The 14,106-nt window shown below is 38.5% G+C and overlaps 1 protein-coding gene across 1 annotated transcript in view; it reads right to left on the bottom strand.

Moving 5' to 3' along the window:
* Positions 1-14,106, bottom strand: part of COL19A1 (collagen type XIX alpha 1 chain) — a 361,076-nt gene that overhangs the window by 56,020 nt on the left and 290,950 nt on the right. Inside the window, exons 19-29 of the mRNA XM_068550858.1 lie at positions 11,368-11,403; positions 10,419-10,454; positions 10,269-10,322; positions 9,531-9,584; positions 4,511-4,564; positions 3,723-3,812; positions 2,903-2,947; positions 2,719-2,796; positions 1,121-1,156; positions 942-995; positions 788-841 (exon numbers count right to left, since the gene is read on the bottom strand). Coding sequence (XP_068406959.1) covers positions 788-841; positions 942-995; positions 1,121-1,156; positions 2,719-2,796; positions 2,903-2,947; positions 3,723-3,812; positions 4,511-4,564; positions 9,531-9,584; positions 10,269-10,322; positions 10,419-10,454; positions 11,368-11,403 — 591 coding nt within the window. The remainder of the gene's footprint in view (positions 1-787; positions 842-941; positions 996-1,120; positions 1,157-2,718; positions 2,797-2,902; positions 2,948-3,722; positions 3,813-4,510; positions 4,565-9,530; positions 9,585-10,268; positions 10,323-10,418; positions 10,455-11,367; positions 11,404-14,106) is intronic.

Genomic DNA, 14,106 nt, shown 5'->3' with positions numbered 1-14,106 from the left:
CCCCAGTAATGCTTTAAAGGTTCCCAGTCAATACACATACACACATGATTCACTCAGCGAGGGAGTTAAAGGCCAAGATACGCCTCTGCATGTAACTTATAATGGCACATGAGGCTCAAACGGTGTAGGAGGATTTGTGAGACTCAGAACCGAGAGGCCAGATTTGGGTTTTATTATACAAAATTCTTAATACAATGTCATATACCATATGGCTTCTTAAATTATAACTGCCGATTTGGAGGCGATTTAAAGGGATTTCACTGTCACTCAAAGCAAGGTTTAACCTAAAATAAAACTTTGGAACACCCATTTAGTGCCTAAACCTGTTCTGAAAAGGCTACTCAAGCCAGTTTTGTAATTTAACCATTTCAGCATTCTTAAAGCCACAGAATCAATAGATATGTACCATACTGTGGGAAACGTACCTGCAAACTTTCATTTAGAAAAATGAAATTCATTTAGTCACCAGCATTAGAAAGAATAGAATCTGTGGCTATGTATTTTAACTCAATTTTCCATGGGATTGAGACATTATACACCAAGGTTCAGCTTGGGGCAAAAATTATACAACTGAATTATACCCTCAGGAAGTAAGTATTCATCACACACACAAAAATGCTGATGTAGCTTGAATTTTTTTCCCCTCTACAAAAAAATGGGGATAAACAAAATCACTAAGCAGTCACTGAGCATTCTAATTAGTTTGGACAGCAAAACTTGCTTGGTAGGCTGTTTGGCTTCTGGGTGCATTAAGGATACATAAATCAGGCACAGTCTGTCAACATACCGGGTCACCTGGGGGGCCTGGCAGACCTGGTTTTCCATCCCTCCCAGGAGCTCCCTGAAAACAGAAGCAGCATGTTCAAATCTTTGCACCTCGGCACAGGTTCAGATTAAAACAGGTGCGGGGGAGAGGGGAAGTAGGTAAAAACTGTCCTTACATCATTCCCTGGGGTCCCTGGAGCTCCTGGCAATCCAGGGAGACCTCGAGGACCCTGGAAAAGGGGGAAAATAGTTACTTATAAGGATAGTCTTTTAGTAATTGCCCCCAATCCCCCCCCCCCCCCCCCAGTCAGCAAGATGGATTTGCTGTGCCAGATAACTTGGTTAAGTAGCTTACCTGAATCCCTGGCTCTCCAGCTGGGCCTTGGGAGCCCTGCATAGACGGAGATTCAGCGATCAGAATTCTGCTGGGAATGTCCATAGATTACCCAAGTGGGATAAAGGGCCAAGTATTGTAATTTACATAGCGGGCAACAGGGCTTGCCACCCTGCACACTGAAAACTCTCTGCAAAGCTGGCCAAGAGTTCTGGGTGGCAGGTGAACGCCTGACCAGACGCAGTGCTGGAAGCGCCACCGTAACTGCGTTCAGACGCCTGGGCCGCCCCCGAGCCCGCCATCGGTCCCTGCCCACTCACGGGCGCACAAACAACACGCCCAAGCTCTGTCTGCTAGACGCTGGCTGGCCACTGGGTAACCGGCTTGGGGCTTCCTTTCCTTCCTGCTTTGTACTGGGAGTCATTTCTCTGAAGAAATTGCCAGAACCAGTGTTCAGTGACGGGAACTGGAAATAAAACTTCAGTTATTCTTTTCTATGTTAGAAAACTGGAATTTGGGGTAACTAAAATGAGGCTGGGAGATTATCAGTGAACCTAATGATGACAGATCCATCCCTATCTCATGACCATGGACCCCTGGATGAGGAACTGACTGACCACCTGGGTGAGTGAAGAGCTGGGGTCTCAGCACCTGACTTCACTACCTGCTCACTGCCTTTTCCCTTCTTACTTTTAAATAAATATTCATATTGTCAAAGCTACCTTTTTGCTTCCTTTCTATTTATACGGTGCCCTTAAGTTATTTTTGGTTTGTTGGTTTATTTTTCGCTTCAACCTCCTTCACTCCCCTAATAATTTCCTGACCTACTTTTTTACTTTGTTTAATCTCCCATCTCCAGTGGTCTTTATATTCTCACCCTGGAAAATCAAACACCACACACAATATAACCATTCACTATTTACATCTTCTTTTACCTCTCACGATAATTTCATTTCAAGGCAAATCCCCAAATTAATGTCTTTAGGATACCCATCTATTTCACTTTTCTTGTCCCAAAATCTTTTATCTTTTTTTATAGTAAATAAAAAGTTCTATCTCTTACTGCTATTTAGTCCACAAGTATGCATACAATGGTCATTATTATCATTATTACCCTTATAGCTAAAACACGTTAAAAAACTTTCTATTATTTGTCTTAACTATCAAAAACTACCTCTATTCTCTCTTTTCTAAGTTATTACATAGAGATTTTTGATATCATCTCATTTATAGGCACTCCATTCACTTTAAAAGTAACTTTTCATTTTATTCTAATTAAAAACAAACAGTAATATATAATAACCTAATATTGGGCATTCTCATAATCTTACACTCATTTGTACTTTTAAATATATAGAATGGAGGAATAAAGTGTTAAATAACTTCTTCTAATTCAAAATCAGTGTACGTGTGATTAGCATCTGTAAGTCAATAAACAGTGGGTACCTTCTGTGCTTAGGATATAACCACAATGCCCATTAATTCTTGCTCTCTGACTAGCATTTTCTGTATCTCCTCTGACCATTTCACTCTCTTCTCCGTATTCAAATTTGTTGCTGGATTTTATCTCACAACATTGGGTCAACAGGGTTTCAAAAACTTGATCGAATTTCACTTACAGTTCGGCCAGGAATTCCTACCCCTGGGGGGCCTTTGTCACCTGGGGAGCCGTGGATACCTGGCAGCCCTCTTTCTCCCTGTGCAATTAGATGTTTCTGTTAGTGTGAGGCTCAAGGGACATGGATTTTCCAGTTATATTTCGTTAGTTATTAATTCTTTAAAACTTATCTATGATATTTTTACCTTTGGCCCTCGCGGACCAGGTGCTCCAGGATTTCCATCTAATCCCTAAAAGAAAAAAGGAGAGAAAAGGAAGTGAATACATTTCTTTTCCTAACAAGTTTAATTACATCTTAGAAGTCATAACTCAAAAATATTTCATTGCTCTTCATCTTTTTTGAATAAACCTTTTCTGTAGAATAGTAAGGAAGAGGGAACACAAATTTCACTAGGCTATAGATTTTGTATAGCTACTTTAAAATACAAGATGTTTTCATCTTTAAAATGAGGCATCTGATATTGAGAACTATTTATTACTATTCATATAAAAGGTCAAAGGGGATGAGAAAAAAAGGCAGATGAAACAGGCATATGGGTTGGATTTTCCAGCTATCCAGTTTTCTATGTCCTGGGATTAGCCCAGGCCACAAGGACATTTTTTAAAGATGCCCACCTATGGCTATATATGCAGAGCCTCTAGAAGGGAAATTTCAGGCAGTTCTTCTGTTTTAAGATATTGTCCAAGGAAGGTTTATGGTTTAAAACTAGCATACCTTACTAGGCTTCATAGATCCCTAAATGTCCCTGCAGAAGCTTCAGGGGCGCCTATGAATCTCCCAAAATTGTATGAAAAATGGTGCGTGTATGTGCATTTTCTTCAGATGAGAGCCCTTTGCTTGCATCAAATTTCCAAAAAGATTAGACCTCTGATCTAAAGAATAAGATGAATACTTCTTTTTCTGCAGACCTAAACGTTCCTATGCCTGTGATCTGAAACTGGGAACACACAAACAGTAATTAATCAACTTTCAAAGGAAATATTAGTAAAAGGATTGGTACTTACTGGTTCCCCTGGCAGGCTTTTTCCTGGAGGACCAGCCTCACCTTTTGGACCTGGAAGTCCAGGAGGGCCTATCATCCCACCTGGGTCTCCCTGAGGAAACAAGGTAAGATTCTCACTTCATCACTCAGGTTCATGGTGGGATGTGTAGAGGCAGCAGTTTCCATAGTATTAAGTTGTCATCTTAGCCAGTCACACTGCATTCTCTCACCCATTCACTCACTCATTCCACGATATGTACTGAGCGTCCAATCCACACGGACACTGTCCTGTTACCTTAAGTGCACCTAGATCTTGCGGTAAGCTATGTTACAGTAGGTTTACAGTATCGTGAAATGTATGTACGTGTATAAACAGATATGCAAAAAATATACAAATCTATTCACATAGTTCTTTAGATGACCTTTATGTTTTCTTTAAGTTATTCCCAAGTAATGGTTCAGTACTAAAATACTATTTCCATGTAGACATCAAGAAACAGGTCCTGAGAGATTGAGACTTCTTAGGTCTATACCTGAGTTGTTAGCTGAGCCTGAAACAGGTTTTTTGAGTCCTGAGATCTTCATCTCTAAGGCAGTTCATATTGTCACATTGCATTTTCAGTGCTGGAACCCGGGCTGCCACAGTGTCCAGGGATGCCACTCATGCCATAGTTTATGCGAACATCAATCCCCTGCACAATCCCAGCTGCCCTGTCCTGTCCTTTCACTCCCTCAGTGTCCTTATGACCCTCTGTCTCTTCCTCCTACCCAGCTACTTAATATACAAAGTGAGTGAAACGGAAGCTATACCTTTTCTCCCTTAATGCCTTGTTTTCCTGGGATACCGTGTTCTCCTGGCAATCCCTAGAAAATTCAGAATAAAAGGGAGAGAGCAATTAGAAAATCTCTTATTGTAATAACATTTCTATCTTTGTCTGTCTTTGTCAGGAGAACAGAATTTTAACCTGTAAACTACATGGGAATACGTTGATTTTGGTCTGCTGGAGAGAGAAAAACCTTAATGAAAATATGTGGCTTGTTGTTTCAAGTGAGGTAACCTGAATGTAATGAGAAAGAAACTAAATAAGGGAGACCTGAACTAAATGCCCCATCCATATTACTGCCAAAAGGCATGGAAGAATGGCTGTTGGTGGCATCACACTATGACTCAGAAAGACAATGGGGTAAATAGAAAATATGCTTTTACTATGATTTGGCAAGAAAGGCTCTTTTATTCTCTATTTTAGCTCTAGCCACTATCACTTAACGTCATTTCTTGGGCATCTTGTGGCTCCACCTGTGCCACCAGCATTTTGTTTCTTTTTGTAAGATCTCTCCATTAGGTACACCTGCAATGGTTCACTAAATGGCTTGGGGGTGTAACAAAAAGATTTGCTTCATGAACTGAATGTTCAAAGTACCAAGTGACCAAATGTGCTGAAAGATGAACCCCTGGAGGCTCAGTCAGGGAGCATGGAGAACGGAGCAAGATGTCATGGGGCTGCTCCCAAGGTGATGGGAAAAGGAGAGATTCTAACAGTTGCATGGAGGGTACTCAAATCACGGCCAGATAGAGATCAGTGTCAAGAAGTGATGGTCAAGCATTTTTCTCATTTTGCTCAAGTGAGGATTCATAGTGAGGTTTTGGCTCCCAAGATGTCAGAAGGCTAGGGAGATTGTCCAAGGAACACAAAGCTGACATGGGGGAATGGATAGGAAAGTGCATTTATTCAATCAAAAAACAGAAGAACACACATTCTTTTCAAGTGCACATGGAATGTTCTCCAGGATAGATCACATTCTAGGCCACAAAACAAGTCTCAACAAATATAAGAGAACAGAAATTATATCAAGCATTTTTTTCCAACCAAAATGGTATGAAACTAGAAATCAATTACAGGAAATAAAATGGGATAAACACAAAATTGTGGAGACTAAACAACATGTTACTAAAAAAACCAATGTGTAAATGAAGAAATCAAGAGGAAATCAGAAAACACCTCAAGACAAATGAAAATGGAAACACAACTTTCCAAAATCTATGCGGTACAGCAAAAGCAGTTCTAAGTTTATGGTGGTATAGGCCTAACTCAACGAACAAGAAAAAATCTCAAATAAACAACCTACCCTCCCATGTAAAGGAATTAGAAAAAGAAGAACAAACAAAACTGAAAGTCTGAAGAAGGAAGGAAATGACAAAGATCAGAGAGGAAATATTAAATAAAATGAAGACCCCCAAACCCCCAAACAATAGATAAGATCAATGAAACAAAGAGCTATGTTTTTTGAAAAGATAAACAAAATTGATAAGCCTTTAGTGAGAGCTCATCAAGAAAAACAGAGAGAGGACACACATAAACCAAATAAGAGATGAAAGAGGAAAAATGACAACCATTACCACAGAGATACAAAAAATCATAAAAGAATACTACAGTTATATGCCAAAAAATTGGACAATGTAGAAGAAGTGGACAAATTTCTAGAAACATAAAATCTTCCAACACTGAATCAGAAAGTAATAGACAATCTGAACAGGCTGGTGACTAGTAGTGAAATTGAATTTGCAATAAAAAAAAAAAACCTACAGCAAGCAAAAGTCCAGGACTGGAGAGCTTCACAGGTGAATTCTACCAAACATATAATGAAGACCTAATGCCTTTCCTCCTCAAACTATTCCAAAAAGTTGAAGAGAAGGGAACACTCCCGAATTCATTCTACAGGACCACCATTACTCTGATACCAAAACCAGACAAAGACATTACAAAAAAAGAAAATTACAGGCCAATATCTCTGATGAATATAGATGCAAAAATCCTCAACAAAATGTTAGCAAACCGAATTCAAGAATTTATAAAAGGGATCATACACCACAATCAAGTGGTATTTATTCCAGGGAGGTAAGGATGGTTCAATATCTGCGAATCAATCTATGTGATGCACCACATTTACAAAAGGAGGGGTAAAAATTATGATAATGTCAAAACATGCAGAAAAAGCACTTCACAAACTTAAACATCCACTCATGATAAATGCTCATCCAAGTTGGTACAGAGGGAACATATCTCAACATCATAAACACCATTTATGACAAACTCAAAGCTAACATCATACTCAGTGGTAAAAAGCTGAAAGCCTTTCCTCTAAAATCAGGAAGAAAATGTGTATGCCCACTCTCACCAGTTCTATTTAACATAGTATTGGAAGTCCTAGCCACAGCAACCAGAAAAGAGAAAGAAATAAAAGGCATCCAAATTGGAAGGAAAGAAGTAAAACTGTCACTATTTGCAGATGTCATGATACTATATATAGAAAGCTGTAAAGTCTCCACCAAAAAACTATTAGATGTAATAAATGAATTCAGTAAAGTTGCAGGGCATGAGATTAATATACAGAAATCTGTTGCTTTCCTATACACTAATAATGAAACTATCCAAAAGAGAAAGCAAAAAAATAATCCCATATAAAATTGAATGAAAAAGAATAAAATACCTAGGAATAAACTTAACCAACGAGGTGAAAAATCTATAGTCTAAAAACTATAAAACACTGATGAAGGAAATTGAAGAAGATATAAAGAAATGGAAAGATACCCTGTGTTCATGGATTGAAAGGATTAATACTGTTAAAATGTCCATACAACCCAAAGCAATCTAAAGATTTAATGCATTGCCCAAGACATTTTTCACAGAACTAGGATAAATAATCCTAAAATTTATATGGGACCACAAAAGACATCACATTGCCAAAGCAACCTTGAGAAAAAAGAACAAAGCTGGAGATATCACACTCTCCGACTTCAGATTATATTACAAAGCTACAGTAATCAAAACAGTATGGTACTGGCACAAAAACAGACACATAGCTCAATGGAACCGAATAGATAGCTCAGAAATAAACCAATTATCGGTCAATTAACCTACGGCAAAGAAAGCAAGAATATACAGTGGAGAAAAGACAATCTCTTCAATAAGTGGTGCTGGGAAAACTAGACAGCTACATGCAAAACAATAAGTTAGAACATTTTCTCACACCATATACAAAAATAAACTCAAACTGAATTAAAGACCTAAAGGTACGACCTGAAACCATAAAACTCCTAAAAGAAAAAATAGGCAGAACACTCTTTGACATAAACTGTAGCAATATATTTGGATCTGTTTCCTAAGGCAAAGGGAACAAAAGCAAAAATAAACAAATGGGGCCTAATTAAACTTAAAAGCTTTTGCACAGCAAGGGAAACCATTGACAAAATGAAAAGACAATCTACTGAATAGGAGGAAATATTTGCAAATGATATGACTGATAAAGAATTAATATCAAAAACATATAAACAGCTCATAAAACTCAATATTAAGAAAAACAAACAACCTGATTTAAGAAATGGGCAGAAGACCTGAATAGACATTTTTCCAAAGACATACAGATGGCCAACAAGCACATGAAAAGATGCTCAACATCGTTAATCATCAGGGAAATGCAAATCAAAACCACAATGAGGTATCACCTCACACCTGTCGGAATGGCTATCATCAAAAATTCTAAAAATAACAAGTGTTGGAAAGGATGTGGCAAAAAAGGAACCCTAGTGCACTGTTGGTGGGAATGTAAATTGTTGCAGCCACTAGAGAAATAATTATGGAGGTTCCTCAAAAAACTAAAAATAGAGTTACCTAGTGATCCAGCAATCCCATGCCTGGTTATAGATTCAAAGGAAATGAAAACAGTAATTCAAAAAGATACATGCACCCCAATGTTCCTAGCAGCATTATTTATAGTTGCCAAGATATGGAAGCAACCTAAGTGTCCATCAATAGATGAATGGATAAAGAAGATGTCATATACATACACAATGGAATGCTACTCAGCCATAAGAAGGAATGAAATTCTGCCATTTGCAACAGTGTGGATGGACCTAGAGGGTACTGTGTTTTATGAAATATGTCAGATGGAGAAAGACAAATATTGTATGTTATCACATATATGTGGAATCTAAAAAATAAAACAAATGATTGAATATAACAATATATAACAGACACACAGATATAGAGAACAAAATAGTGGTTACCAGTGGGGGAAAGGGAAGCGGGGAGGAGATAGGGGTAAGGGAATTAAGAAGTGCAAACTACTGTGTACAGAATAAATAAGCAAGTAGGATACATTGTACAACACAGGAAAAATAGCCATTATTTTGTAATAACTTTAAATGGTATATAATCTATAAAAATATTGAATTACCATAATGTACACCTGAAACTAATATAATATTGTAAATCAACTACTTCAATTAAAAAAAGAAAAAAGTACATTTAAACGGTGTGAGGGTGTGTGTTTGTGTGTGTGTGTGTGTGTGTGTGTGTGAGAGAGAGAGAGAGAGAGAGAGAGAATTGTGAGCCCAGTAAAGCTAGATTTAATGCAACCTGAGGACCTTTCTCCAATTGCATTATATAAGTATTTTCAGCCAAAAGACTTGCCCTTTTTTGGAGAATGTTGCAAGAACACAACAACAGAAGCTTTGGAAGTATCTTACTCGGATGGAGAATTGAACCAAAAGCCATGTATAATGATGTATAATGGAAATGCTAACTTGGGTTTCAAAGACTGATTTGTTAGGCTAATATTCAAAAGGACCTCGTATGACTATATGAAGATACTAATGTTCTCAATAGCCCCTGACGTTAGGTGTGCTCAGTTTTATTGGTAGAGATGACCCACGCCTTCGGAAAATGTAGTATAACTCAGTCACGTGAACAGATGTTGACGTTCTTTAAAACATGTTTTAGTCTCAACTTAATTTCCAAATATCAAAGACACATGCATCTACTATACATACAGTATCTCCTGGTGGTCCTCTGGGTCCCATAGGGCCTGCGGGTCCTTGCTGACCCTAAATAGAAGGTGATATGTACTTTAATTTGATAAAAATTAGATTGTACCTGCATATATGTAAAACATGGTGTGACCTTTATCTATAGAAAGATCGACCTTCCACCATCCAGCCTCCTCTATATAACACTGAAATGTGCTTTGGGCCTACAAAGATAGTTTCAAGATGTTGTCATTTAAATGAGTCCGTTCTCACAAGTAGGTGAGGCCTGGATAACTTGCCTTACCCACTGGTGGGGGCATATCACACGGATCTCTCCAGCACCTCCCAACAGCTGGTCTTCTTTGGGACTCTCCTGTAGAGTCCTGCATGGGCAACTCAAACACTTCTGGGTTGCATAATTTTGGCTTAGGAAATTGAATCCTGAATCCTGTTCTCTTTGAGAACACAGCTCAGGGTCACAGATGTGGCTCACACGGTTTACTCTTAAAGCTTTTAGGATGCTATTGTGAATATGGTCTGAAAAGAGCTTAAAAATCCCATTGTGACCCATAAGGCACAGTTACCATGTATGTAATAAATGCGGCCAGTGTGGGGATCGGGGACATCACCATGGAAACATGATAAAGTCTCTGAGCACATTTGTGACGAAAATGAGTGGTCCATCAGAGTTCCTTGTTTTACACAGAAATGGCTATAACTTCAAAATAATATCCTCATTCGTCTCAGTTATTTCTTATATACCTTTAGTCCTGGGCTTCCTATTACACCAGGGGGACTAGGATCTCCAGGCTCGCCCTAAACATATGGGTGGGAAGGAAAGTGAAATGGTTACTTTAATTTTTCACAATCTCATTATGCTGGAGATGCAAGAGAAGGGTGTCAGGGGATTACCTTTATTCCCTGTGATCCTGTTATTCCGGGTTCTCCCTGTAAATGAAATAAGGACCATACGTGTAATGTTTAAATATGGATGGAGAAGAGCATCTCTAATGCTGCAATTCATCTACTTCCCCACTAGCTGACATACAATAAAGGGGAAAATTATGGAAGACATGATGAAGTCAAGGAGGGTTCATTCTAAAACATGATTTAAAATGATTATTGCTAATACGTAAACAATAATTTCCTATTTTTCTTTCTTCTCTGTAACAGTTTTTTCCCCAGTGTCACTTTTGACACTTTAACCATCATGGTCCATTAGCGGTCACTGAGTTCCCTACTTAGTTGACATTGTTATAATTTGCCGCCAGTTAATCTTGTATCTCAGCGAACTAACACTGCAGGTGAGGGCGAAAAAGAAAGAGTAGAGTTTAAGTTGATATGTCATGGAGATTCTACTTTCAGGTGTATGTATTTAATGGAACAAAAAAACACACAAAAATTAAGGTTACACAAAAGAGGACAATATTGGCTATAATGAGTTCGCTTTTCTTATTTTCCATGAATTATCATTGATCCTTTCTTGTTTGAGAAATCCAATTTGTATCATTAACAAAATTTTTGAAAAAAATCTGTATCTTACATATTAATTTTGTATTTTAAATATCCTTAGTGTATACCTTTCATCACGTTCATGTCCAGTCACAAATAGTAATGGGTTAAAGAAAATATACACTACCCAAAGCCAATGTTGAAGTGTCATCACATGATAACACTTAACAAGGTTTAAAATTTCTCATTTATCAAAATAAAAGAGTCAAAATTCACAGAGGAAAAAGTAAAATGCTCAGGGAGCTGACCTTATCAAATGTATTAGACTCCAAAGTAAACATACTAGAAATCAGAGAGAAAGAAATCAATGAAGTAGAAAACTCAAGACAGTGATAAAACATCTACTTACTCTATCTCCCTTTTCACCTTTTGTAAAGGGTTCCCCCTAGGAAAATGGGTGGAAAACAGAATCATTTATAAACACTTGTAGAAATAATCTCTCCAAACCTGGATGTGGGTAAATCCTGCAGGCCAAACTCAGACTCCATTGCAAACATGCAGTGATCCAGAATGTCACATTGTCTGCCTATGCAGCTTAGAAGGACCATATGAAAATGAATTTAAAAACCCTTTCATATTTCCAAATGAACAGTAAGTTAATCATTTCAATGTTATTTTGAGAATCCTGAGTGGTTGACAAATTACAACGCTGTCCAAGGCCAAAGCTTCCTCTTGCATGGTTCACATAGAAGATGGTCTCTCACACACACACACACACACACACACACACAGACACACACAAACACACACACACATCCAATCAGAGGCAGAATGAAGGTGAAGATGCCAGAGTGATCAGTGGAAGGACATTCATTTGAATTTTTCCAGTTACTTAAGTTGGTGCTTAAAAATACAGAGTTTAAATTAGTGTTTAAAAATGCAAAATCATTATTTTAAAAATACTAATTTTCATTTTTCTTTTAATGAAAATGGCTTGAAGCAGTTAATTACTGGGTGAATAACAGTACACGTCTGTGAAACTGATACTAGTTCTTGTTGGGTCTAGGTATGAAGGTATGGGGAGAGACAGAAGCTTTGAAGGAATGCTCCTTATTCAGTAACACTCTCTCTGTTGTCACTGTGTTATTAACACCACAACCCATCCTTAACACACACACACACACACAGACACACACAGGGAGGCTTCCCCTTTTTAACTTCTGTTCTTGAAGGTACGTATCATGATGTCATTTAACCTTCACTACAGGGCTGTGAGGGAGATATCGTCCCATTTCAGGAATGAGGAAAGAGACTCAGAAAGTTTCTGAGTAACTGAGTTACTTCCCCTAAAACAGCATTCACCCACTGTATGTTCCCTTGTTTATCTTGCCTATAAACTCTGTGAATGTAGAGATATAATTCATCTTGACTATCATAGCATCTCTGGGGTACACTATTGGTGTCGAACAAAATTTTATTAAATTAGGGAATTTAAAGTTTTACAGGTATAACAACAATAGCTGACATTTATTGAATAAAACACTTCCACCTGTGTTAATCACTTTACATACGCTAACACAGTTAACCTCTTGTGTCAACAGGGCAGGTACTATGAGTACACTCATTTACAGAGGGGGCATCTGAGGCTCAGAGAAATTAAGTCATTTCCCCAAGGTCACATAATCAGTAAGAGGTCATTGAGGATTTAAACCCAGGCAGCCTGACTTCGATTCCAGGCTTTGCTTGCTCAGTCTGTTTGATTTTATTTGAAATGTAATTGATTTATTATTTGAAAGGAGTGAATGGACAATAAGATGGATACCATACATTTTTAGTAATTTAGTAATTTTAGTAATTTTCTTTTGCATCTGAAAGTCAAGGGCAAGCGTGAGAACCACTATGGTAGGTAGTGCTGCTCTCAAAGGTCCTCTTAGGGACTTGATGACCTTCAGGTCACTATCGGGAGGGGAGTGGTTACTGAGCAAGCCTCATGTCCCATGGCCTGGGGACTGTGGGCCCCCACCTTCTCCCTGACGTTTCCAAGCTCCCCGCAGTCACGTGAGGCCAGGCCGCTAGTCCTGACCATGAAATGCGTGCAGGAGTGATGCGTGTCCCCTGAAGGAGCCCATTCATCGTCCCCCAGTCCCGCTTCCCTGGCAGTGGTGGCTGAGAAGGTTGCATCTATCAGAGGGCGTAGCTCCCGGGTGCTGATCAGCCTGGTGACGGGTTACTGAGGGTCGTGTGGAGTAGGACACCCACTCCTCCCAACCACACTGGGCAGGCAGCCCGAGCAAGAGAAAACCTTTCTTGGGTTGAAACCATAGATATTTCAGGGCTAATTTGTTACGTGGCATAACCTACCTACTCTGACTAATATGACCCATATCTATCCAACATCATTACGTCTCTTATTATTGGATAATTTCTATATATTAGATTAGGGCTTTATATTTTTGCTTTTCAGGCTTAATTCTAAAAATCAATTTGATTTTTAAGATAGGAGATGAAGTTAATTAGATGTAAGCAATGGGCAACATTGCTTTTGTAACTGCTTGTTTCTGATTATAGCACATTGCTTATCTAGAACCTCTGTCAAGCCACACCGACTAAAGTAACTACTTGTAAAAGAAAAAAGAACCAAAATCAGGAGCCTGGTTATCTAGAGACCTGATATTTCGTCCTAGTTCCAATGGCTACTATCTGGGGCAAGTCATTTACATTTTAGAACCTCTTTTTCCTTATCTATAAAATCCTGGGGTTCAACTAGACGATATTTTAGCTCTGATGTCTAACCTAGTCATGTTCTAAATTTCCTATAACGGGGAACAAACTGCCATTTTAAAGTACCATTCAGGCTCCAAATTCGGATTTGGATGAAGACTATTCTTCTGTTTGGGCCTTCTGGTTATTATGCAAAGGTAAGTCCAGATCCTTTTCTGTATTAGAAAGGTTGAGATCACAAAGAGCTAAACTGCTTGGCTAATAATGTAAAATTTGTGTTTTTTCCTGTGGGGGCCTGAGGAGAAAGGCAGGCAAAGATGTGTAAGGGGTGTGGGATAATTCAGGGATTAAGAGGGAACTGACAAGGAGAAGAACTGAGGGGAAAAGAAGCTGGTTTCTCCTGGGTAAGGTAGATGGGGCTAAAGGT

This window comes from Eschrichtius robustus, chromosome 9, assembly GCF_028021215.1.
Source record: "Eschrichtius robustus isolate mEscRob2 chromosome 9, mEscRob2.pri, whole genome shotgun sequence".
Classification (NCBI taxonomy): domain Eukaryota; kingdom Metazoa; phylum Chordata; class Mammalia; order Artiodactyla; family Eschrichtiidae; genus Eschrichtius; species Eschrichtius robustus.
This window is presented reverse-complemented; position numbering and strand designations above follow the sequence as displayed.